At 31.7% G+C, this 27,660-nt stretch overlaps 3 protein-coding genes across 29 annotated transcripts; 1 reads left to right on the top strand and 2 right to left on the bottom strand.

Moving 5' to 3' along the window:
* Nucleotides 1-389: 389 nt before the first annotated feature.
* LOC137831872 (Galactose mutarotase-like superfamily protein) lies at nucleotides 390-6,486 on the bottom strand. 7 transcript variants are annotated; one of them, XM_068639751.2, is made up of 10 exons: nucleotides 5,859-6,486; nucleotides 4,264-4,359; nucleotides 3,506-3,719; nucleotides 3,240-3,314; nucleotides 2,572-2,628; nucleotides 2,326-2,489; nucleotides 2,033-2,167; nucleotides 1,321-1,423; nucleotides 1,001-1,100; nucleotides 390-882 (listed from the first exon to the last, which is right to left on the bottom strand). In XM_068639751.2, the coding sequence occupies exons 3-10, from the start codon at nucleotides 3,614-3,616 to the stop codon at nucleotides 674-676; spliced, it is 954 nt and encodes a 317-aa protein (XP_068495852.1). In that variant the 5' UTR covers nucleotides 3,617-3,719; nucleotides 4,264-4,359; nucleotides 5,859-6,486; the 3' UTR covers nucleotides 390-673. The 7 variants fall into 7 exon arrangements, with proteins under 7 accessions (XP_068495852.1, XP_068495850.1, XP_068495848.1 ...); XM_068639749.2 differs by lacking the exon at nucleotides 5,859-6,486 and adding an exon at nucleotides 5,041-5,134; XM_068639747.1 differs by lacking the exon at nucleotides 5,859-6,486 and adding an exon at nucleotides 4,473-5,014.
* Nucleotides 6,487-11,339: 4,853 nt separating this feature from the next.
* LOC137831868 (common plant regulatory factor 1) lies at nucleotides 11,340-17,515 on the bottom strand. 21 transcript variants are annotated; one of them, XM_068639729.2, is made up of 13 exons: nucleotides 17,211-17,515; nucleotides 15,501-15,640; nucleotides 15,358-15,420; nucleotides 14,506-14,601; nucleotides 14,323-14,397; nucleotides 13,904-13,945; nucleotides 13,646-13,806; nucleotides 13,372-13,420; nucleotides 13,186-13,234; nucleotides 12,584-12,819; nucleotides 12,356-12,433; nucleotides 12,021-12,146; nucleotides 11,340-11,935 (listed from the first exon to the last, which is right to left on the bottom strand). In XM_068639729.2, exons 2-13 carry the CDS (start codon nucleotides 15,561-15,563, stop codon nucleotides 11,693-11,695), a joined length of 1,281 nt encoding a protein of 426 aa, XP_068495830.1. In that variant the 5' UTR covers nucleotides 15,564-15,640; nucleotides 17,211-17,515; the 3' UTR covers nucleotides 11,340-11,692. The 21 variants fall into 21 exon arrangements, 18 of the variants coding, with proteins under 18 accessions (XP_068495830.1, XP_068495840.1, XP_068495834.1 ...); XM_068639739.2 differs by having other exon boundaries at nucleotides 12,584-12,816; XM_068639733.2 differs by having other exon boundaries at nucleotides 14,509-14,601.
* Nucleotides 17,516-23,062: 5,547 nt separating this feature from the next.
* LOC137831867 (BTB/POZ domain-containing protein POB1) lies at nucleotides 23,063-27,660 on the top strand. The gene is made up of 6 exons (XM_068639728.1): nucleotides 23,063-23,484; nucleotides 24,693-24,815; nucleotides 25,358-25,479; nucleotides 25,558-25,621; nucleotides 25,762-26,041; nucleotides 26,649-27,660. Exons 1-6 carry the CDS (start codon nucleotides 23,223-23,225, stop codon nucleotides 27,457-27,459), a joined length of 1,662 nt encoding a protein of 553 aa, XP_068495829.1. The 5' UTR covers nucleotides 23,063-23,222; the 3' UTR covers nucleotides 27,460-27,660.

The raw sequence follows: 27,660 nt of genomic DNA, 5'->3' as shown, positions 1-27,660 counted from the left end.
GCTATTGTTTTTTGACGCACCACTTTTGACCCACTTTATTCAATAAAAACATCAATTCAATTACATCATTGTCAATAGCATAGTTTTTGACAATGTCATTCAATTGTAACTATCGTTTATAATAAAAATATTGACTTCTAGATTGCTTTAAAAGCCCATTTATAGTTTTTTTCAGCCAATTAACTATGAAAGAAAAACAGTGACAGTATACAAAAGTTAATCTCTGAAAGTTATGTGAAACTTACTAAATTATGCATGTATCACTATAAAATGGAACATAAACAAAAAGGATGCATGATCACATTGTTCTGTAATCACTCGTTTTATCTGTGATTAGGGGTCGATCATAGCCGTTACCATCCAATATAAGCAAATTGGAACACGAAAGCTAAATTATCCATGCCGTGGAACATATCATAAAATCATGGAGAGAATAAACCTACACAACAAATCTAATGTTTAAAGAAGGAGCATCCATAGCAGAACTGAACGAACCAACTAACTAATAACCTGGTAACACTTGAAAGCCATTCTCAAAAAAAACATAGGCCTCTCTAAAGCACTATTTCTAGCCTAAGATCACAATAACATAACTAAAGAACACTATTTCTACAACTAGATGCTACATTGCTGGATGTAGCAGCATAAACTCAGACCCATTTTGTACAATTCCTCAAAGACCACTTCTGTCAAGACCCAGACGATCACTGCAAAAACTTGATGGCACAATCGATAGCTGCAGCCGCCCGGTCCATTCCTCTCCCGGCTTCAAGCTCACCGGTTTCTCTATCACCGACCCGTCAACACAAAGCATCTGTTTGTACTCTTCATCACCAAAATCCACCATTGACTTTGATTTCTTCTCCCATGGATTCCACACAGCTGAACACCATAAAATTTAAGATGAAAAGGACAGCAATTAAATTTTCTGCAACAACTTGAAACCGTATCCATATTTGTCATTTGTTTCTGGAAAAAAATTACTAGTAATAGAGCTTACCAACATCAGGGAGACCTTCCTTCCTTATAACAAATGTTCGCTTCTTCTCGTGATCTAGCACTGCAATTATGTTTGGAGAGCTAAGATAAACTCGATCCACCTGCCATGAAGGAAATATGGATATTCAAAACCTCTTCATTAGCCGTCATTGTGTCAAAACCAAAAGACTTTAGTGGATATTGTATGTGTTTGACAAAACTGCAGCATAGGCCAGGAATATAGTGCTATATTACCTCAACATGAAGCAATAGCTTAAATTGCAGCATGGAAATACAAATATCTACATGTTGTTAACATCAATATAACCTAGAAGGATTTACCTCAGATTCAAATGTTATTGCATCTCCTTGTTCTGTAAATCGCTCCTTTTTGAAAAGGTTGTCTAGGTAATCCAGTGTCTCCAGACCTTCAATCCTTATCTCACTATACAAAATTGTTAATGTGAAGTGAATAATGATTGCCAATCTTAAAATAAAATTCCCTGTTCTAAAACAATCAAAAGAGGGATAGTTCAAATAAAAATATATAAACAAAGCATCTATATAGGCAACAAGCACTGCAAACTGTAGTTTGCTACAAATGCTTACTAATTCTACAGTCTGTAAAAACTTTGTTCTTTCATTACGACTGATCACTTGTTTCATGTTTCCCTATAACTGACCTGAATAAAACTTATATAATTCCAGCATTCAGAGAAGAATCCACCTAATATATAAAGTATCCATGCTAGTTTCAAATGATTAGAGTGTAAGTTTTCAGTAGTTTCTAAAGAAGAGAAACAGTCCTCTAAGACCTGATTGTTTAAAGCCTTCAGCAAACAATTTGTTTAATGTTATATAATATATGCAGAAAATACACGTTTCAGAACAAAAAACAAATATTTGTCTACAATAAATCTTGAACAAGGAAGCATCATTACTGCTAAATAAATTAAGTGTTCCAGTATTCAATTTACTGTGTAAAAGAAAAATGATGGCTGGACATCATCCCACACACTCAGAAAGGCCAAGTACAACAAATAATTATCCATACCTAATGTCAGAAACCAATAAGTAAGTGTGATATGCGAATGAGAAACTAAACGGCTTGCCATTTATATTCCTGACTCTAGATATCAAAGTCAGGTCCCCATCTGTCGCAAGAGACACCCGAAGACGGAATTCAAAACTGGTACAATTATTAAACAGTCGTTAGATTACTACTGCTTGAAGTTTACTGCCAAACACAGGAGAAAGTAATATCAAGTGCATATATGTCAGCTTCAAACTATCAAACGCAGGGAGAGTGGATATCCCTGCTCTACTGTCACACCATGCTATTCATACCTGTGTGGCCAGCACTTCATATCTTCTTCAGATGATTTTAGCACCAGGTCAATGAAGGATTTCCCACTGGAATCATTTCCAGGAAGAGGAGGAGGATTTTCATCAATTGCCCACATTCTATTTCTTGCAAAACCATGCTGCTCCAGCGATCCACAGTTTCCAAACTGTCAAACAAATTCAACTCAAGATATGTAAGTGTGCATGTTACAACTTACAGAAAGTGAACGTATAAAGGAGTAAGCGTACCTGTGGAAAGCACATCGGAATCCCTCCTCGGATTGATTTTGGAGCCTTGAAAATTGCCTACAATCAACGGAAAGTGAAACAAAATAGTTAGTTATTACTACTTGCCTCTTTAAAAAGTATAATTGATTAAAGTTCTATGTTTCTAACAAATCATCATCTGTGAACCAAGGTACCAAAAAGGTAGCCACTTGTTAATATACAACAATTGCAAATCAACATCATCAGTTAGCAAGTTGATTTTCCAGTCAGAGTTTTCATTGAACCAGTATTCAACTACAGTGATTCAAAAGGACAAAAAGCACTACATATCTGCCAACTAATAGTAAAATGAGTCAAATTAATCAACCTCTCCCCACAAAAATAACGAAGTGCAATATTAACCGGTGCACCCTTCTTCCCTGTTTTTCTCTTGCATTGATGTGATTGATGAACAGCATAGAACACTATGATTCATCAACATCCAAACTCTTCTTCAATTTATTAATTATTTGGGCCAGTGACCTTCACATACTAGTTGCAATATAATGCAGATTATCCCAATATGAACTCATTTCAGAAACCAGGATTAAGAAATGTTGACATATTTTCCTTATCAGCGCCAACAACTAACAAATTCATATAATTTGAAAAAGTATAAATTGATTTTTAATCAAAATTGACAGACATACCTTGCTGCTTGTGAACAGAAGTTCTTCCCCATGCTCATTCCGCCATGAAGTGACCTGCGCCCCATGTAAGCTTACCTAATTTCAAGACAAAACAGTTAATCCGAGTACTCATAGTAATTAAATTATGTACTCAAACTAGAAATATCTTTTTACAAACCAATTTATCCACACCCAGAATTGACATTGGATGTTATGGTAAATTTTCAGATCATAACTTCACCAAAATGTTAAAACGGATGCAAAATTTGCAATGAACAAGTTCTCACCCGTGCTGAAGAACCCCTTGGGGTCCGAAGCAGAATTTGATCAATTCCATTCCAGTCCTTAGTAATTTCAGTTGCTGCTCTATAGTCCCATACGGCTGCAGAATGCCCCATTCAAATTAGTGTAGATCCTAAACTTCTTCAGCAAAATCCTATAAAGCTTCTCAATTTCGGTACATGCAAATGCCACAGGATTGAAGGGGTTTCCAGCTCACACCTATACCGTAACAAACCATTGAATTAGCCTCCTCATCGGTTAAAGCCAAAATCCCAACAGCCAATTTCACTCAAAATTTCACCTCACTGGTATGATTCAGATCTACGGAACAATAAACCTATTTAAACAAGAATTAGGAATGTGTGATAGAATTCAATGAAAACTCTAGAAAGCCAAGAGCAGAAACACCACTTTCTGAACATTTGGCAATTGAACACCAATGTACCTGGCACACATCTAAACATGTCCTTGAAACTTGTCAGATTTACAGCAGAAAAAGACAACTAAATCATGAAAAAACTCCGAAAGATTAAAAAACATAATAATTATCAATAAATAAATCACACATACATACATATATACACATACATACACATATATATTACAGCTGTAATAAAATTAAATTTTTCTTTAATATACAATAACCATAATTTCTCCAGGAAAATTCACTCAAGGAAGAAAGACCAAATACTAGAAACTCAAGAGAATACTGAATAATAAATCTTCCATTAACCAAACACTTAGTAATAATAAGTATACTTACTTCAACAATCCGGAATCAGGAATTCTAAGTCTAAACCGACACCAGGTCTTGGATGCAGAGAGAAGCAGCAGTAGAAGCCAGAACAATGCATTACCTCTGTGAAATGAGTTAAGAAATTCACACATCCAATGACACGAGGCAGCACATGTTCATCAAGTACATAGATACATACACGACGAAGAAGAAGCGTTCAAAAAGTTGAAAGGTACCCTTTTCTTAGAAGTATGCATTCAAGACCATACTTGCAATTGAATCAAGAAAAGTTTAAAACTTTCAACAACCCCAAGATTTGAAAAACTAAAAAACTACAGCAAACGGTAGGTGGCAATGTTGTGTGAGGGTGAGATAAAAATTTTACACAAGCTTAAGATAAGGAGCAAAAACCGGTTCTGTAAATTCTGTGTCTCTTGGCTGCTGAAGAGATCTAGTTCTAGGACGTGGAAATACGAGAAGTACAAGTACACATGTACAAACCGTCAAAAAAATTGAACATTTTTTAATGTCAATTAAAGTATAATTATTTTGTGTACAAGATTTAACACGAGAGTAAAATATACACCATTCCAGTACAGGGTTGAAAGCTACTTTTTCTTTGGACTGTGGTGAAGAGAATCAACAGTCACGCACACAACGCAGCACAACACAGCCAACACAACAGAGGGTGATGGATGAATCCATCTGAATATGAAAACGAAAGTAACAAAGAAAACAAATAAGAAAACTTATGTCTTAAACACAGAACACACAACACAGAGCCATCACATCACTTCAACATACTATTATAAGGGCATGCGTAGATGTTCAGTATTTCTTCCAATGAGGTGTGCAAAATGGATTTGTCACCGCAATCCCGGGCTTATCTTTCAATTTCTCTTTCTTTTTCTTTTTACCATTTTTTATTTAATATAATATACTAAGACAGGCCACAAAAAAAAGAAATTGAAGTTCCCACAAAAGAAAATTTTAGTCTAATACATTAATATTATTATGATTATGATTATTTCTTCACGGCTGTTGAATTGAGAGGATAAGGGCGAAGAGACTTCATGGAATTCGACTCTTGAAGTTGTCTGCATCACCGTGAGTATTTTGAACTTTTAGTTAAAATTATTCTATAATAAATCGTTTAGTAATGTTGTCTTCATTGTCTTTTTCACTCTGCACATTTATTTTCTTTCCTGTCTCTTTCAATTATGATTACATACACAATTTTTGCATTTTCTACAACAAAAATATTGTTTTTATCTTTTAACCTTTTCAATATTTTCATTCTACAGTAAACCATTGTAATAAGGTTTAATATTGTAAAAAAAACCTTTGAACTATTTGATTTTTTTGTTAGTGTCATGGAATGGGACGAACAAGACTGAGATGATAAGACTCGGTCTCCTGATCGGATGACCGAGACTCCACGGACAGTCTAGTCGACCGACACATTTAATCAATATTCAAACTAAACCAAAGTCACTGAAACTAAATTACCATTAAAAATTAAGTAATGCAATCATAAGTGTGATTCATCTCACTAATCAGGTTCAATAAGGTAAATTCATTAAAATAATATAAATAACATACATTCAAATGAATAAATTCACCTGAATGTTGAACACCCTTCCAAGACTTGAGAGCTTGAGAGCTGAAAGAGTAAATAGTGTGAAGACAAGAAAGATCACATCAAGACCCTAACAATATGTCCGAAGAAAGGAAGAACGAAGAATTTTTCAAATTTTTTAGGTCTCATCTTCCTAAAAAATAGTTAGACTCTTAATTAAATTATAATTCATTCTTCGATCTTCTGCAACTTATATAGGAGTACCTGCAATTATTTATATCGATAAAAAAAAATTGGGGATAAGGAGAAAGTAAACTAAATATTTAAAAATATGTTTGGTTTGCTTTATCATGTTTCTAAAATAGTTCTATAGAAAACAACGAAACAACCTTTCACTATGTGTGTGTTTTGGAATGGTGAGTTTAAATTCTAGAATGATGATTTTGAAAAGGAAAACTTTATGAGCATCTTGATGTGAGTGTTGAAGAGTGTGATTAAAAAAAGAAAAAATTGAAGAAATTATGGGAGGAAAGGTGCGGTGTGAAGATTGATGGCAGAGTTGGCAGATAAGAAATTCCTCCCCAAACTTGAAGCTTCCATACTGATTCATTTCAGTGTTTTTGAGTATCAAAGTTTGGATTAAGGTTGAAATATAAGCATGTGTTGAGAGTGATTAATGGCGTAGGGTTTATGTTTGTTTCATAGGAGATGATGCACGTGTTGAGGAATGGGCGTAGCAAACTACCTTCTCATGTAACCAACTACCACCGTCCATAACATGTTTGAGACACATCCTCATCCTTAATGTCCACTAATCAACGACACTGCTTTCCATACCTATCACATCTCCCTCCATCTGTCAGACCGCACCCAGACACAATCCTCAACTCACATATAATAATCATCTATATCTAAATATTAACTATTTCAACTTTATACTCATTTCTATACTTTATAATGCTTTTTACTAAGTCGATGTCGTATTTGCGGAAGATAATACATTCATTAGAGATTAGAATAATTTATTAGAATAATTTATTGTATATAAGTGAGTTTAAATCTCATCGATGTTATATTTGTTGAAGATAATACATTTATTAGAGATTAAGACAATTTATTGTATATAAGTGAGTGGAAATCTCATCTTATGAGCTGATTTTATGAAATTGAGTTAGATTTAAAATTTATTTTATAATATGGTATCATAGTCATTTAGAATCTATCTTAACGAATGTTTGTTAACCTTATCAGGCTATCCCTATCAGATCGGTATAGAACCACCCATAATATGTTATCTCACGTTCGATCTGTTTTCCTATAACATTTTCTTCAATTAGTTTCTACAATATTACCATTATCTAAATAGTAGAGATTTAAAAATATAATATATTAATGGATGATAATTATTAATTATTAAAACTGATAATTCATTTTATTTCAATTTCCTTATAAATTAAATTTTATCTTATTATTCATCTTTTACATGTGTATAACTAAGAATAATTCAAAACTCTTATCATATTCACATATATTTGGGGAACTCATTCTCGATAAAAAAAAAAAGACGTAAATAATTTTTTTATCTCCCATTCAAATGAAATTTTCAACCAAATTCATATTTATAAAAATTCAACCTATGTGAAAGAGTTTATAACAATTCACTTAACCTATTTAACCAAGTGAACTACATTTGATTGAAGTATAAATGCATAGATATATGGTTATGAGATTCAATAGTTTAATTATTGGTTCATTTGGGTACACGGGACCTAATGTAAGGTCAATGCACGTGGTCTAGATCTAAGATGAAGTTGTTATTCAACTTCCAATAAGTTCATGCATTTATGAATAAATGATTGAAGAGGAAGCATTTATGTGAGTTAAGTAATATCATTCTTGTTCTTAATGGTATTTACTATTGTTGGTTAACTCTGAATCACGTCAATTCAAATGCACACACTCATGTTTTCGTAATTTTTCTAATTTGTACTGTAAGTTTGTAGCATTGAAAAATCTTTTATTTTAAAAAGTATTCTGATTAGCTTTGGATATGCATTGTGTAACGGTTCATATTGAAATTGATAGATTTGTACATTCACTTTTTTTCTTCTATATATTTCAATGTCCATTGATTTGTATTAGAAGTTTTTGTTTATTTATTTGTTCGTTAGAGTTGAACACAAGACTTGAGAGATTTACGACAGCTGATACACTTTATTCAACCAACATGTATTAGAAGTTTAGAACAAAAGTATATGGAAATTTGAGGTAGTATTTTAATTTTCTTGCACATTTTTCCATGAGTAATGTATAAAGTTAGTGAGACACATTAAAGAAGAGAACACCTGAAATCTGATAAGTCCAATGTGGTAACTGTACAGTACTGAGAACATTGGAGCCATGGGCTTAAATTAAAATAATAAGGCAGTTTCTTCATTCAGCCTTACATTTTTCTTCCTGCATCCTCACAATTTTATAAATCTCACAACTGATCTTCACCTTTTATTTGAAATCAAGATATGGGAGTGTGTTAAAGATTCATCGATCTTCACCTTTTACTTGAAATCAAGATATGGGAGTGTGTTAGAGATTCATCAATGAAGAAGTGAATAATGTTACTTTCCGGATGAGAAGGTATTCTGGAAGCAAAGTTTGCATAAATTGTTAAATCTAGAGGCCTAATTTCTATTACTGATTGATGGATTCAAAATGATTTTTTTATTATGGATTTCTGAATCTAGAATGCCTATTTTGAATTAAATTATGAATTGGCGAATCCAGAATGATTTTTTTAATTATGGATGTTTTGTATTTTTTATTTTGGATTAACATTACCATTCATTATTACAGGAAGCACCAATCCAATCAAGGAAGTTACCGAACACGCAAATTTAAAAATTTACCGGATTTCATAATCTGGAATGCAAAAAATTAAATGTACAGTTTTGTATAGGAACAGTTTTGTCTTTGCACAACATTGTGTGGGTGTAGGAAGAAAAATTTAGGGGTGCAGGAAGAAAATGCCAAATAATAATAGGCTGGACCAATTGGACCTAGTTCAGGCCTGAATGTCTGTGCTGGAGGATTGCATTCTGCACCAAGTAATTTTAAATAACAATTTTGTCCTTCTGAAAAACAAATTATAAGATGTGGGTAGTTTTTTTTTGGAGATTTTTCAGCTGTGGAGCATGTGTAGTATTCTGCACTTCTTTTTATTCTTAGTTAGGGTATGTTTATTGAAAACCCTTATGAGTTTGAGATTCTTTCAAACAGAGCTTCATCTACCATTCCAATTTTTTAGTTCTTAATAAGCTGAAAATACATTTTTTTCTAACATTTTTCACTTTTCTTTATTTATCTCTTTATTTTTAAAAAACTAACACTCTCATTTTGAGATGCTTTGAATTCTATATTCATCACTTTATTTTGAGCACAATGGTTTTCATCTAGATTACTTACCATTTGCAGTTGTCAGACAATTTTTTGAAGTAATAGTTTAAATCTTATTTATTTTACTAATTCACAATTATTTTATTTTTCTAATAAAATAGCTGTTCTTTATTAATCAAAGTTGAATTGAAAGTTTATCAAAGAAAAAGGTTTTTTTTACAAATGTTTTTAAACATGTTTGCTTTTAAATGCTTTTTTTTATTGGAAACACACTTTACGAACAAAAATGTCACCAGACTCCTTATTTTCAAAAGCTATAGATAAATAATTTTAATGGAAAAAAATCAATAAAATCATGTGATTAAAATATGTATAAATGATATTAAAAATTGTTGTGCTGATAAGATTTGTAAAAAAAATGAAAACAAAATTATATTTATTTAAAATATAAAATTACCAAAGGCATTGAATACTATTTTAAACTTAAAACATCTCACTAGCATTTTAGCTTTCAGCTAAATTTTCGTTATGCAATAGGAAAACAATGTTTCCTTTTTGAGCTTTCCAATTGATTTCTTACAAACTCTATCAATTTTATCTTAAAAATACTTTGGTAAATTATATATATTGTCATTGATTTTAATTTCTAACTAAAAACGTATTGGAACAAGTCTGATAATTAAAAAACTAAAGAATATATTAGAATTCTACTTTGTTTAGCACGAATTTAAAATATGAACAAATCATATCATTTAGCAACTAAATCTATTGTTTATTTGTAGTTCAACAATAATGGTACTGGAATGTGACAGTGCTAATTTTGGGGACAACACAGTTATTGTGCTCTCTATTTGGAAGAGAAGTTGAAGTTATGCTTAAATTGCATGGTTCACTGTGGTGCACTATACTACTCGAGAATTACTACATTTTGGTAATATATTGTTTGGTTAAATATATTTTTTTTTCAAAATTAGTTTTAATTTTTGTCAAACTTTACATCAATCACTTTCATAGTATAAATATTTTTGATTGGTGTAAAATTTGGATTAAAGAAAGAAATCAATTTTATGTTATAGTATATTACATTAATCACTTTCATAGGTCTAAAATGTTTGGATTAAAGGAAAAATTTCATAGGTCTAAAATTTTTGGATTAAAGGAAAAAATCAATTTTATGTTATAGTATATTACATCAATCACTTTCATAGTATAAATATTTTTGAATGGTCTCAAATTTGGATTAAAGGGAAAAATAAATTGTGTTTATAGTATATGGTAGAGATTGGTCATTTTTGCTGAGGAAGTTTGATCCTGTTTCTAATTTCTAGCTTTCCCTATTAAGTTATCAGAAAAATAGAAGTGGTGAGGTGCGTTTGTAGTGCACAAGTTGATTATTGGGGCAAACTTTGTCTGGAAACAGTTTTTTGTTTATTTCTTCACTAGCCAACATATTCACTTTCCCTGTTCCTCCCCACTTTTTCCTTGCTTTCAACAAACTTTCTTTTGGTGTTTCTAAAAAAAGTGGTTGACACGTTTGCCTCCTCTTGGATCCATCCTTGACTCAATAAATGTAAAATAAAAGATAGTGTTATTTATACATCATACTGTTGGACAATAAGATGCAGGAAGAGAACTGTGAAATGACGTAAGAATGAGTTAAAAACAAAGGTTGAGTAAGCATCCATCCTAAAATAAAAGTAGGGAACAGTAAATCCATTTTACTACCTACCTTAATTTTGGTGTTCTCCACTACATCTAATATTGTTTTTAAATTGTCGGTGTGTAATTCTATATTTCTTTAAAAAACCACGAACAAACTGAAAACAAGACATATTGCACCGACATTTTTGCCTGACAATTAAAAGCATAAATAGCCATACATAACGTGTAAAGCCACCATTTTTCTCTCTTAAATATAGCCACCAATCCAAAGACTAAATAATAGACCACCCAATACTTTCTATTGTAGGCAACCCGTGTGAAAAGGTGTGCAGCAACAAACCCATCTTGAAAAGTTAGTGAATGGATTTAATTACTTTAAAGTGAAAGAGAACACTCTAAAATATAAAATGCAGATGCTGTTAGTACATTTATGAGTGGAGTAAAAATATAATTGACATGGTGGCGAAATGAATTGATAGCAAAAAAGATAGACCAGAATAACTTTATACCAGATACCGTTGGAAACTCCACACCAATCGTTAATGATACAAACGCAATTATGTAACGGTTTAACAACTCTCTCCAAACTGAAATCTCTAGTTCTCTTCTTCATTTTACAAACTTGGTCATCCACTTTGGTCAAATCTAATAGTAACAAAGATTTTGTCCTAGGTAAACTGACAAGCAATGAATTAGTTCTGATTTTGATGGATTTAGATACTAAAATTCAGCTGATCCATCCCTCTGGAAACTGTTAGCGGTAATTTTGGGCTTGTAATATGCCAAAAGTACCTGATCAGCCAGTACAGTTACTGGTTTTCTGCATCAACCAGCTGCCACAGCATCAGCTCTAGGACTTGTGTCCAGTAGTTGATGCAGCTTTGCACCAGAGTTTGGTTTATTTTCACAAAAACCATTCTCATCCTCCACAGTTCTATCGTTAGAACTGGAATTATTATTCACTCTAGATAGTAAGTTTTCTGTGCTTACAGGTGTAGCCCTCTGACTGTCAATTATGTTCAAAGTTATCTCTTGTGTTTGTCCCAGTTGAGCACTTTTAAGTTTTTCCTGAGTCAGAGACAGGATGACATTCAGCATTAAAAAGTAACACAATGAAATGCATGTCCAATGAGGAATAGGTTGTGAAGAGTACCCTCAATGTTGCATTTTCCACCCTCATTTTCTCAGAACTTTCAGTCAGTCGATTTATTTCTGATTTCAGTGTCTCATTCTCAGTATTCAAGGATTCAACTTTTCGTGCCAGTTCTTCAGTTTCAGCCTGAGCAGCAGGAATGTGGGCATTAGTCATAAGTCCATAGAATACAATCTTTACTTTTGTTTTTTCTGGAGGGTTGCATGCACAGGAATCACGTGCAACAAATGTACAAGTGAGTGATAAAAGAAACTGCTAAATTAGGATTTTTAAATTGACAACCGAAGTAATTGAAGGTTTACAATGTTTTTGAAGAAACCCCACAATATTTATACCTGCTTTCTTAGTCTAGACCTTCTAGCAGATTCTCTGTTAGATTGTTTACGCCTCTCTCGTTTCAGCTCACGCTCATTCTACATAAAACAAAAACATACCCACAAGAATTACTATAGTGTCAGCAAAAAATGAGGATACCACAATATTATTACATGTTTAACACATGTATATATATAAATGAGTATATGATCTAAACTGCTAGGATGAATTATATATGCTGACCATACCTGTAACCAAGCTTCTGCAGGTAATACAGAAGGTTGTGGGGCACTTGTGGTATTTGCTTTAGAATGAACACTGGAAGGATTTCTCAGCTCCAGCACGGTGGTCATACCTGAAGAAACTACAGGTCCAACTATTGTTCCTGCAACACTGGCAGGGGCAACTGCCACGATCTTATTAGAAGCTGCAGTATCTTTAGAAATGGGACTGCTTTGTATCTCAGTTTTCCCTTCTCCATCTGCTAATACAGTGCAGAAAAAAAAAACCCATCAACACAGATTATGTTCAGAACCTACTCTAAACTTCAGATGCCTGTAATTAAAATAACACACTTTGGCTTGTGAGACATTTAAACAGAAATTGCAATTTGCAACCATGGGACACCAATACCCCATACCGTATTTATCAAACTATCGGTAAATTGAAAACTTCGGCAATTTCACCTTGATGAAAAACTATTTTACAACAGCATCTAATTATGAAGACCCAACTGAATAAACAGATTGGACACCATGTGTAGAGTGATGACAACAGAAGAATAATTGTGATCCCACGACAACTCTATTATTCATCAAGATGTGACACTTGGTGAAGAACAGAGTCATACCAGTGGTCGGTGTTCCCTCACGGCTTCTTTTCCTTCTTGTTTGATTAGCCTGAGCATAAGATGGGCAAATATCATATTTTAATGTTTCAATTTAGTCAAACCATTTTAAAAATAGACTATACGTGAACAATTTCAAAATGGTCAACAAAGTACAGCAAAAAATGCTAATTGCAAGCAAGTTCTCACCCCTGAAGTGCTGCCATCACTTCCATCACTGGAACCCTCAGTATCCACACTGTTCACATCATCAGTAAATTATTCAGTCATCCACAAGACTCCCTTACATAATCTAGTCATGGACCACTATTCTAGACAGGGAGAGGAAGTAGGTTAACTCACTAAAGAGTATCAAATGATAGATTTTCCCCTCTACACCACCCCCATCACAGAGGAGGTGTCTAGAAACTCAGATAACATGCCATTAAAAATATTCATACAAAAAGAGAACAGATCAACAAACCTCTGTGACAGCCTGTTTTCACCTCCACGCTCTACACTTTCATTATGGCCATTGCCTATTGACATTGCAAGTCCATCAAACTCCTTCAATTTCTTCATTAAACCATGATCAGTATTTCCTGATGATTTGAGGGGTGTCTCCATGCTTAAAGGAGTCCCAGCCTGAATTGTTACACCAATTCAAACCAATCATAAATTGATAGTATTCAAGGACTTAGTAAGTTAGTAAGAGTTGGTTTCGGATGAAATTAAAACTTACAGCTGGTGAAGATGGAATTCCTTGACTATGTGTATGTGGCCCCTATATTTTGTAAATAAAACTCATAAGAACATGCCTCAAAATTCCTACCAATAGAAACATACTACTATAGGAAGAAAAGTCTTTTATTGCCCATTTTATAGGCTATAAAATAAATCAAGATTTTATTATATTAAGGTTATCCAAGCATGGAGAGGTTAAGCTGCCAGGTACAAATAACTGTGAAATTACCAAGGGCCAACAGAACCAGCAGAATCACATCATACTATATTCTTAACATCTGTCATCCTTCCATTTTCAACACATCATAATAAATACACCAATTCTCAGACCAGAGAAAGAACACTAGTTCCAACAACAAAAAATGTTAATTAAACAAGCATAAAAGAAAAAAGTAAATTGCAATAATGCTAGCTTACAATTGGAACTGCAGGGTAAACCCCTCCATGTGAATAAATTGCTGCATAAGGAGGCCCATAAGGTGGCATCATAGGCTGGAAGAAATAATGTCAGAATGTTACTCATCCTTGTCATCTAGAATACATGCAAAAAACAAAGAATGGCATTCATAGAACATACAAATGATTGCATTGAGATACTACTACCTGTGGTCCCCACATGTATGGGTGAGGAGCGTGACCAGAAGCCACAGCCGAGTTGTAGTATGGTGGCATGGTGACTCTTGGCCCATAGTATGCCTGGAGATATAAATAGCAAACATTTAAAATCATAATAGAGTCACTATTCCCTAATTAGAGGGCAAATATGGTTGAAAACATGCACGATGAATAGATTTGAAGGGATAAAAATTAATAGTCTCATACCATCAAATCTATATTACTTTTAATGACTAACCAATCTAGGGGCAAAGCACATCTCATCCTAGATATTGCCACAACTGATTGCCAAAATCAGTAGCAATGCAGGGCATAATTTCAGTTTGGTAATAATTAGGGAAACATACTGATAGCAAATCACAAAATACAGACTAGGTAATAAAATGGACCAAAGGAATGGCCCTCTAATACTAATATTCAGAGAGAATGGTCAATAACTCAAAAGAGGGAATATAAACAGCTTTCTTCTGTTCATTGCTTCGTCCAGTAAAAAAAATGGAAATACACAAACAGTATTTTTAAATATAAAGATAGAAGGTGTCTTCCTAGGAAGATGTAGTTGCAGATCATTTCACTTTGAAACATTGAAGAAATAACACAATGAGGGTAATGTTCTCCAGTTGTCAGTGTTAAGTTAAGACAAAATCATTAGCAAAAAATCTTCAAAGAGAGCGAAGAAGCCAGAAGATAATCAAATAATTGACATAGTTAGAATAGTACAGCTTAAACTACTATAATTTGAGAGTATTAGTTTACATTGAAGCTAGCTAACAAGAAACTACTATGAATACTTCATTCACCAACACACAAAATAATTCAAGGCAAAAAGTAGGTAACCTGCATGGCTGCCCAATCAGGATATACATGAATATTGGGCTGGTTGGTCTGATTGGCCTGATCCTGTTGACAAGTTTAAACAGCATTAAAATTCAAGCTTGTTACAAATTTGTCAACAACCAGATACACTCTTTTAAACTCACCATTGTTACAGGTGAAGAAGGCTTTTCGGTCTTGGTAGATTTCTCTTCCTCATTGTTTCCCATTGTAAGCTCCAAATAGAGAGCACTACTAAGTCAAATAATGTATAAGGAGCTTTGTTACTTCTGGAAAAATGTCTTAACTGCATTCACAGGAGGCATGTTCAGCTTGTTAATTGATATCAGCAAGAAAATGTCACAAGGAAATTAATAACTGACATTTAAAATCTACATATCGTCCAATATATTCTTGGCAACCAAGATAATACAATGCAATGTTTACTGATTATAAACGGTTTACTGTTGTAGATAAGTTATACATGAAAGTATATAACACAATAGCAAAGGGGAAGGGCGATTCCAGCAATTGCAAAGCAATTTCAAATAAATACCTGATAAATCAACTCAAGAAAAAAGGGGGGGAGCTAAACAAAGATGCAGGACTAATATACATCATTATTTCATCGAAGGAATTGATGTTTTAGAAGCCATATAACAGCTGCTGGAAATCTGATTCACCACAAACATATAGTGCACAGCAATTTCTGCTATCTAGTTTACCTTCCAAGCTAGCATAACATAGCACCCTACAAAAAATCCAATTTCCTAAATGGAAAATTGAATGGGTTAATTTTCCATCTCCAATATAACCTTCAGATGAGATTCAACGAGTCTCACATGAAAAATCTAGAACCCACCAAAGATGACCATCCTGATATAGCTAAGTAATTCAGGATGGAGTTGGCAAGGTGAAACACGTTTCAAAACAAGTCAGAATCACCGACTGATCTATACCGATGAGCAGTTCAACAGTGAAAAAAAATGACATGATTTCATAATTAATTAGAGACGAAGCAAATGCTTAAGGAGCAGAGGGGGACCTAAAGATACTACTGGGCCATCAGAGAAGGTACCAACACAGAGTTCAACTTTTCTGGTTCCTTGTTTTAGAGAAAGTGAGATTTCAGAAAATACCTTTCAGGAAAGGCTGCAGTATTAATGGTAAGCTACAGATAGATAATTCAATCCAAAGTAGACGCAAGAGTCAAAGACAGAATGGTAAAGGGTCAATTTTGTCTTTTGAGCACTCCACAAGCCGTATGGAAAGGGAAGAACACACGCAACAGACCATACTATAATCCCTCCCAGCAACACCACCCCTTAGCTAAATGACAAAAATACCCTTCCAAAGCAAACATTTCTCACTTTCACACGAATCAAGGAAGCTGAGAAAACGAGTGAAACTCCTTAATTAGCCAAAATATTTTAGCCCCGATCCAGAGACCCTCTTCAGTTACAGGAAAACGAATTTCACAAAAATAGCATGAGGCCAAAAAAAGGAAAATAACATCCACGTGAAATGAAAAACGTTTCACTGAGCAAATCAACACAGAGAAAGCACACAAACTCCAAACTCTCACAGATGCAAAAACGAGATCCAGATGAACCCCAATTCTAACCATCTTGTTTAATTATGCAAAAATTCAAATAAAAAAAAAGGAACAGAAAATTTACGGTATCCTCAAGTTCTCTTGGTGTTTCCAATGAACAAAAATCTAAACTGAAAAGCATATAAACTGTTCCTCTTCCACACAGTCTCCAATCATGAAACAACTTCAAATTTTCACGCATACATAGTTTTCACATACCCTGATATAAAAAAGCATTAAAAATCAAAACTTTCGACCAACGGCACTGCAGAATTCCACGTACCTCACCACATACCCAATTGGCCAATTGTTATCCTCACTCACAAAACAACGAGCCAAAAAAAAACATAAAAACACAAGGGAAAAACTACTCCTGGTAGCTCCGAGTATCCTAAAAAAAGGGTCTAAGGTATGGAGAAGCAATTAATTGAGGTGGTAAGTGTGCATTTTCTCTCTCTAAAAAACGAGGGAAACACAGTGTGGCTTGACGCAAAGATGGGGTATGGTGGTGGTGGTGGTGACAAGAAGGGAAGGAAGGAGCGCGAAGGCGAAGTCCACGTCACCACACACGTGTCGTATGTGGAATTCGGCGTATACGTATATAAGAGCGTATATACGGTGTGGGTCGTGGTTGTTGGTTGAGGTGGCCATTTGTTTATTCCAACGTCACCAGAGCCGTACACGTGGTGCTCAGGGAATCCATCTACGCGTCTTGTGCTAGGGTCCAGCCTAGCTAAGCCACACCACCACCCTCTTGTCATGTGCCTTACGTGCCCTTTCAGAATCACGTTATCAATTATATTAATTTATTATTAATACTCTCATCCCATTAAACTAAATTGAATAGCTCATTTGGAATCCACCAGTAGCCACTTATGATCAATTTTCCTCACGCACGCACGCTCGCCCCGATACTGTTTCTGATATTTTCCTTCACACATAACTGCATCATATCTTCTTTTCTTCTTTTCTCTTTAATCCCTTTTCAAACTTTTAGCTCTAACCTATGGTAAACCCCGCAATTTTTTAAATTCCCTTTCATGGCCAAGGAAAATTAGGGCTCAAAAGTGTCTTTTCATGCTTAATAATGCCCAGAAACTGCCATGTCTCCTCCATTAATTTAACTGCTCCTTCACAAATTAAACATGGCAATTGTATTATGGTGCTGCTGCAGAGATGCTGACTGCTCGAACAGAAAGCTGCATAATCCATATATATGCCTAATGAGACCGCAGAAATAAAAAGTGGCATCAATAATTTCACAGCACTTCCATTCTCCCTGTAGTGGCTCTGGATTTTGCGCAAAAGTTGTTATCTTATGTACCAATAGATTTTCTCTCAGTTTTTTTTTAATAGGATTTCAGAAAGATAGATTTTTTTTTAAGTGGTTGAATTAAAAATCTATGTATGATTAAAAAATATTACATTAACTATTACTGGTTGAATATATAAATATAAGTACATATTAATTTAATTTTAAGTTATAAAAAACTGAACTACAAGTTAGTATACTAGTACAGAAAAAAAATGTTTAGGTTTTAAGATAAAATTGTATTATATCGGTAATTAGTAATAACAGTGAAGCTAGTTTTTGTAAAGAACAAACTTAAAATTAAGTTACTAACATGTATTAATACTTTGAAATATATTAGTGAATTAAAATTTTAAATAATATGATGGATCTTTGTCGATTTGCTCAAATACGATGAATTTAAAAAGTACAGATTTGTTTTTTAAATTCAAACATTTCTTGTCTTGTATACTAAGAGAAAAACAAAAAGTTAACCATGTTATTGACTGGTCCAATCTTGAATCATGTCTTACACATTACTATTTATGTGCATTTTTGTTAAAATTGTGTTATTCATTCAATGCGATGAAATGTATTATTTTTTACAAGTGTAAATTTCTATGTAATATATATTTATATGTTAAAATATTTAAACTAAAAGGATCTTTTATATATATATATATATATATATATATATATATATATATTCACCCTCACCTATAAAATATAAATAGCGGCACTGTAGCCCACTTATTTCAATAATATTTGTAATTATTATTGAATATTTTATCTTGTAACCCAATTTGCAATGTACTCATTTGGGAGAGAACAATTGTTGTTAAAGGGGTTTGGTCCAAAAACTACTACTTGTTTGTATAAAAATAAATACCAATTCTAAACAAGTGGCTTACGCTCATTTTTTTTTAATTTAAATATTTTTTTTATAAAACTACTGGAATAATTTGAATTTATAAAATGTAGAAACTGCTATGGGACTATCAATAATTAAAATAAAAAATAACTAACTTGGGTAATCTTTGTATAAGTATATATAAGAATAGGAAGATTTTTTTTTTCACAATCAACGTTCTTACATTTCTCTTATTTGTTTTTTTTTTAATTTATTTCATCCTTTTACTTGTTCTCTTCTGTTTATATTTCTACTCTTATTCAAATCCTCAAGTTTTTCTTGTAATTTACTTTTATGTCATGGATCGAATAAAATAAAAAATTAATATCAAATCTTCTAATTCCTTTATTTTCACTAAACTCGTAAAATAACCCAGAATATATTTCATTTTTTTATTTTTTATTCTCTTGTTTTTATTTCAATTACATAAACAATTACATTTTCAATGTATTTAGTATAGATAATCTTGTCACAAAATTAAAAAACATTATTTTGAATATGAAGTTTCATTTTTTTTTTCATTTTAAGATCACGTAACATTACACTCAACAGAAAAGAAAAGAAAAAATAGGTTTGCTTCTAAAGAAGATAAAATTTTTCATCTAATTATAATTATATATTTTAAAAGATACAGTTGTAAATAACCGGAAAAAATCATTTAAAAAAAATTAAAAATAACAAAAAATAATATTTTTTTTAAACTTAAAATAAAGTATAATGAGTATTGTGATATTTTCAAACAAGAAAGTCAACGCAATTGAAAGCTTGGTAAAAGATGAATGAAGTAGGTTGAAAAAATTGTAGAATGTTGCAGTTTATCAAAGAAAGAACAGTGATGGTTCTGATTTGACTTAAATATTTCAAAAGTCTTTATAAAAATCAGCATGATTTGAAATGCGACGATATATTGCATGTGGTGGAATGGAAGTGTACAATATGGTAGCAAATAATGTAAATACTTCTGTTACTATTTTTGAATGAAAGTATATTAAATTATTTTTTCAACCGTTGATAAAAAATGAAAATAAAGTAACATGAAGAAAAGGTAAATATAATAAAAGTTTTGGGATATGGAAGGTTGAAAATAGTGAGGGAGAAATATAGTATATAATATAATTTGTGGTGATCCATGTCATGTGTGATGTCTGACATATCTGTCCATTGACTCACACCTTCTATTCCAACTCATCCACACTGTCCTCCTTGGATCTGGGACCCACTCCTTCCTACATCACAATCACACTGTATTTTCCACCCAATCAAATTCACCTAATTCAATTAAATTCGTCAAGTAAAAAATCATAAATACTAATTTCAAATAAATTATATATTAAAAAATATGTTTTATATCTAATTCAATCTTATATTATTTGTAGTTTAATTATTAATATTTTGAAAAACTATAAAGTATTTTTTATTGAAAAACTAGACAACAGTTACTTACAAATTTAAAATGATGACAGATATTTAAAATTTGAATATAAAGCTATTTTTAATATAAAGTAGATTAAAAGTTAAAATATTTTTAAAATTTATATAGTTATACACAAATTTTCCATTTTGACGTAAGTTTACTAAATTTAGAATAGTATATTTAGTTGGACGAGCATCAGCAAGCCTTTACAAAATTGTACTGTATGGAATATCACCATACAATTTGAGTTTTGAATCACATGTGAGTTTAAAGCCAAAATTTGTATATTGTAAAAATATTAGTTACTTTACTTTTTTATATTAACTTAATTATGTTATTATTACTGTATTGTAAATGTTCACATAAAGACATAGGAGATGATATATGAAATTTGTCAAATTAAATTACTTTCACTAAAATTCTTAATTTTATACGACTTAATATTTTGTTTTCCTTAAAAAATATTAGACATAAACTTATAATAATCAAAATCATTTTAGTTATACATAATACCTATTCTATTATCTATGTTATTCAAGGAAGTTGAGCGCACTTAAACTAAACTTTTATTTTTCATTATAGTTTATTGCTTACTCAAACATATAAGGTTTATTTTTCAATATTAATATATTTTCCTAATTAAATAAAGTAATTGAAATTTAATTTATTTATTTGATTTTCTTAATTTAAACGTACAAAACCTTATAAGGTTTAATTATTGTCTAAACTATATGATAAATACTTCATTATTTGTAGGTTGTGACAAATTTCTTGCTTAGGTTTTTAATTTTAATTAAAAAATGTAGAAAGAGAAGTGGGGTTGTGTGGCAGTGTGGGCACCAAGGTATTGGATTTTTCTAGATAAATCTTCTAAGTCACCCACGCGTCACTTCCATCAACATGATACCACGTGGTCGCCAATTTTTTACTGTTGCAGAGGAACCTTTCCACCTGTTTCATAAAAAAAATTAAAACAAAATTAACTTTATTAAAAAGTGATAAAAAAGATTCAATGTACTCTGTTAATCACTTTATAAACCAATTATTATTTTATAATTGATAGTTATCACATATTATTTTGCTATAAAAGATAAAGCCTAATAACATAATATATTCATTTAATAGAGTAATAATCCATATTTTTTATGCAACACATTACAATTTTTAATATTTTTTTAATATTATTCAATTCTAAACTTATCTTTTATTACATATATTTATTTTTAAACTCATTACATAAAAAATTATATACAACTTAGAATTATCAAAATATCATTTTCCTACTTTGAATCATAATGGATAAAATATGGACCAAGGAGGAGAAAGATTTCAAGTAAATATCAAGGATAAATGGAGCATTTTAAAAGTTGAGAGTGCAATTAGATATTATGAGACTGTAGGAAGCAAAACCATTTTTGAAATATAGCACGGATTGGGTAGGCCCTTGGGCCTATATTCAATAAAAGACAAATAAACTTTTTAACTAAGGAAATGCGTAACTATTTTGCTAAGTATAGCTCCGTCGTAAGTTTAGGTTATTTTAAACCAAAATAGCCCTCATAAAAATACGATTTTATCTTCTTTGTATCATAATTAATTCAATTAATACAAAAAAATATTACTTTCTAACTTAATTAATTATTTTTAATTTAATGTGTACTGAATTGTTTGCATGATACCATTACAAAAACGTAATTACAATTGCTAAAATATTTCAATATATATATATATATATATATATATATATATATATATCCTTTTGATACATTATAATTCACAAATTTAAATTATAATTGTGCATTATACGAAAATTAATTCAATGATAATAATATTACAAATTATAATATTATAATTTTCCGAAATTAAATCTATTTAAAATATTAAAAGCATAAAAAATCTAATGCAATACAAAATCATCTTTCATTTTGCATCAATAATTAATGCAAACATGTTTCTGTTGGATATATTGCTAGGAAAAATGTTTCCATGTCAGTTTGTTACATGGAAATTTAATTTTGTAAATCATACTCACATAAATTTAAGAAACAAACAAAACAATTGAAAATTAGTTTATATATATACTGTTTTTAGCCTAAAAATCTATTTTTTATTTTCCCCTTTAATTTTTTCTATTGAGAAGATTTCACACAAAAATTGTCCGAACATATCCTTACTTGTTAATACCACATTATAAGAGATGAAAAACCCTTAGGATAGTGAAATAAAAGTATCAAATAAGGGTAAATATCAATCACATTAAAATCACAATATTTTAATAACAAAATGTTATATAAAAAGATAAACAACAACATAATTTTAGTTAAAAAGGTGAAGGATATGGGAGGTAACAAATTAACCAATATTGCACTAAAAAAAACTAGATTACGAAATCAAACAGAATTAATCACTAATTCCAAGCTGCAACCCGTAAAATATTTGCTCCTTACGTGTTTTTACGTTGTCATGACAAAAGTTAATTAAATAAAAATAAATAGAAATGTATTATACTTGGTTTACCTTGTTTTATTTCACAACCATTCATTAACAGAGGGCTTGCATTGCATTGAATTGCATGTCATTTTTCTTCTCTACCTTTTTCGTTTTTCTTTCTTCTTCTTCCTCCTTTCTCTGCTTGTAGTTGCAGAGGTAGGAGAGGTGGTTGTGTTGTGTGGTTTAGAGGATGAGGGATTTCAGTTTGGATTTATTTGATCCAGGAATGACGATGGAGTCCTCTTCCTCCTCCGATTACTCTCGTAGTGCTTCCTCTTCCGATTCCGATTTTGGATTCGCGTTTAATGACAGTAATTTTTCTGATAGGATTCTTCGCATTGAGATCATGATTGACGTCGTTGAGGCTCCACCTAATTTTGAGGGTTGCAACGCAATTCTTGATTGGGCTCGCCACCACAAAAGGAGGCGTGAGGATGTTAAGAAAGATAACGGTATATTCACTTTTTTTTCCCTCCTTTTTCTTTTGTTTCATCTGTTCACAAATCAATAGGGGGAAAACACAACATTAAGAGATCAAGAAAATTGTTTGGCATTAATTTCGTAGCCTTAGTTGATTTGGAAATTACGAATATCATTTTCTTGTTGTTTATCTTGTTTCATCTTCTAAAATGTCAACTTCTTGTAAGTGTGGTATGTTATGACATTCTCATCTCATTTTTTTTCACATTGAGCATGTTATACTTATACTACTATAAATTCAATATCATGTTTATAAAGAACCTTTACTGAAAAAAAAATAAATATCGTAATGAAATGTGGGTTGGAGAGAATAAATTATAAAGATATTTTAGTATGGTTGTTCTGGTAACTATTTTTTTTAATCTTTGTGAAAAATCTTAAACTTCCCTTATTTTAAATTAAATTAGTGGAATTATTGTGGTTCTAGTAGAGCTGGAAGCCTATTTTGCACTCATTATTTGGAGAATAAGAGAATGAGAGGAAAATAAGTTGAAATGAAACACTAAAATAAATAAAGTCATGTTGTAAAGTATCATGATTCATTCAAACTCTGAGAAGACATTTCTTTTGCATGAAATGAAAACAAACTTACATATGATATACTGAATTACTCTTGATTACTCATTTAACCCTTGTTAATATGTATCAAACTTATTACACATGTTGATTGCTTGTCAACTGTTTCATGATTGTTTGGAACAAAACTTGTTACTGGACTATACAATTTGTTCATTATTTGTCATACAACTATCTATTATTTATAACACACTTCAAACATTGGTAATAAATATAAAACATTGTTATGTGTTTTGAAAATTACTAGTCATCCAACTCATTGATAAGTAAGAGTAAAAAGTAACAGACTAACATGACATCGTATAAAACTTTTGTTCACTTTAATAATTAAGAAAATGAGTTGTTGCGCTCTTTAATCTAAAGCAAAATGAAAAATAGTTATGTATCAATTCTTCCTTTTTTGGTGATTCAAATTGTGAGAAATATTTCAATTAAGTCGTATGATTAAGTTTTGAATGTTGTGATAAAAGAAAAAATAACTAATTTGTTTTATTATGTGTATGGATTTTTGCCTAAAAATTGTGTCATTGTGCATGTGAGACCGAATTTATATGTGTTCGTCTTTTTTCATGTCATATATTACAATGTTTTCTTTTGCTTGCAGTTGTTGATCTTTCTTTGCCTGACGAACAAATTTTGAACGAGAATCAACCTGATATGGATGACTCTACACCCCCTGAAAATCTAGATGAAGAGGCAATTCCAATGGGTGAAGAGTTCCCTTCAGGTATTTGAACATTAAAAAAAACAAAACTTTTTAAATATAGTTATTAAAATATATTGTACCATGATTATAAAATTATTCACAATATCAATTGTACTTATTGTATGGTTTTGTCTAAGTCAATGGGTGAATGCTACATAATGCTTGAATTACCAATTGACTAAAATTAGATGATTTAGTACAATTCATGGCTAAAAAATTAGATTTGCTATTAAAAATTGGATGAACTTGTACAATACTATTTATTCCACCCACATCTCCCATATTAGTTATTTATTGATTGATTTCGTGTATTAATGCTTATTGAATCCTTGATTTTCTTTGAGTTTAAATGTGGAGTGCTTTTTCAATGAAATTCTTGAATGCATAAGATAATTGTGCTTTAAACAAATATATTTGAAAATAGATAAATTAATATGTAAAGAAACTTACGTACTTGACATGGAAAAACAATCACAATTTTTTTTCTTCGTATAGGAATGAAATACATTTTCTTAAAGTTGTTAATTATTCTTAATGATTTGAGTTAGTTATTATTAACGTAGGTGATGAACCCACAAATATGAATGATTCAGATTGGAATATGGATTGCTCTGCAGTTGTGAGAGTTAGAACACTACACATCAGTTCTCCTATCTTGGCAGCTAAAAGTCCTTTCTTCTACAAGGTAAATTTTTTTTTTTATATATATAATTTAGCTTTATGAGTAATGCTAAAAATATGTTGAATTATGTGTATTTTGCAGCTTTTCTCAAATGGGATGAAGGAATCAGAGCAGAGGCATGTCACTCTAAGAATTAATGCTTCTGGTATTAACATGTATATGTAGTATATACACACACATATATAAATATAATTTAGATGATTTTCTTTACTATATATATTATTTATTATAGTATTTGGTCTAGTTATCACCTTATAAATACCGAGTTTTCTTTACATATTACAGAGGAAGCTGCTCTTATGGAACTTCTGAATTTTATGTATAGTAATACCTTGAACGTTTCTTCAACACTTGAAATATTGGATGTGTTGATGGCTGCTGATAAATTTGAAGTTGCTTCATGCATGAAATTTTGTAGTCGATTATTGCGAATTATTCCCATGACACCTGAGTCTGCATTGCTTTACCTCGAGCTTCCTTTTAGTGTGTTAATGGCTGATGCAGTTCAACCATTGACCGATACAGCAAAACAGTATCTTGTTGATCGATACAAAGATATAACAAAGTAAGTTTTTCCACTTTTTGTGTAACTTAATTGCGTGATATACATTTCATGCACTATAAACTACATTTGTTGTCTACTTTCCATTATATACGAACTTAATTTTTTTAATATTATTCATTATTCATATCACTTAAGACTTTTACTTGCTTTTTCACTTTTCTTAAAAGATGATGATATTGAAGTTTGAATTTTGAATTTTGTTGCAGGCAATTTGTTCTAAGAATGATTTTTCTGGTGTTTATGTTCAACTGCATTTAATTATCAGAAACCCTTGCAAAGGACATTTTTGTGAATGATTTCCACCCTTAATCAACCAATTTCAAGTGTTATTAACTTCTTAAGTTGACTTTTATACAATTTTAGCATGCCACGAGATAAATAATTTTGCTAATAATTTGATATTTTGGAATTACTATAAAACCAGTAAAGTAGTTTAAAAAGTTATATTTAGATAGAATGCTACATTAAAGAAAAAATTATTCGTGTGAAGTTTTATAAAAAGGAAGTGATAATGTTATAAATGTTATTTGTTTTTCTTGAATGCCTTTGCTTTTAAACTCATGTATATTTTTTCACTTGAGTGATGATAAGTTTCATGTACGATCAGGTTTCAAGAAGAGGTTTTGAGCTTGCCTCTAGTAGGAATAGAAGCAATATTATCAAGTGATGAAGTCCAGGTTGCATCAGAGGATGTTGTATATGACTTTGTGTTGAAGTGGGTTCGAACACAGTACCCAAAAATAGAAGAAAGAAGAGAAGTTCTGGGTACACAACTTGCTCGGCTAATTCGTTTCCCTCATATGACTTGTCGAAAGCTTAAGAAAGTGTTAACCTGCAATGACTTTGACCAAAATGTTGCATCCAAGCTAGTTCTTGAAGCCCTTTTTTTCAAGGCTGAGGCTCCTCATCGTCAGCGGATACTAGCTGCTGAGTCTGCTTCCTATAGTCGACTTTTCGTGGAACGAGCATATAAGTATCGCCCTGTTAAGGTGGTGGATTTTGAACTTCCACGACAACAATGTGTTGTTTACTTGGATCTGAAGCGGGAAGAGTGTGCCAATTTGTTTCCAACTGGGCGAGTTTATTCGCAGGCATTCCATTTGGGTGGACAAGGGTTCTTCTTATCAGCACATTGCAACATGGACCAACAAAGCTCTTTCCATTGCTTTGGTTTGTTTCTAGGAATGCAAGAAAAAGGCTCAACTAGCTTTGCGATTGACTATGAGTTTGCTGCAAGGTCAAGGCCAACAGAGGAATTTGTTAGCAAGTATAAAGGAAATTATGTATTCACTGGGGGAAAGGCTGTTGGATATAGAAACTTGTTTGCCATTCCATGGACAACATTCATGGCGGAAGATAGTTTATACTTTATCAATGGTATACTCCACCTTAGAGCTGAACTCACCATCAGACATTGACTTTAATTTATACTTGTAAATTTGTTTCTTCTAGCTACTAGCTTTAATTTTTTTTGTCATATGTTTCTCCTTTTTCTACTAATTTGTTGTAATATTATCTAATACCAAGATAATGTGTATTAGGTGGTTAGTGTTAACATGAAATCAAAGGAATTATGAGAATCTTTTACATATGAAATTAAATGAATTATCATGATACAA

The sequence above is a fragment of the Phaseolus vulgaris genome, chromosome 6, assembly GCF_051622355.1.
Source record: "Phaseolus vulgaris cultivar YP4 chromosome 6, ASM5162235v1, whole genome shotgun sequence".
Classification (NCBI taxonomy): domain Eukaryota; kingdom Viridiplantae; phylum Streptophyta; class Magnoliopsida; order Fabales; family Fabaceae; genus Phaseolus; species Phaseolus vulgaris.
The sequence above is the reverse complement of the archived record's forward strand: the minus strand, read 5'-3'. Positions and strand labels throughout refer to the sequence as shown.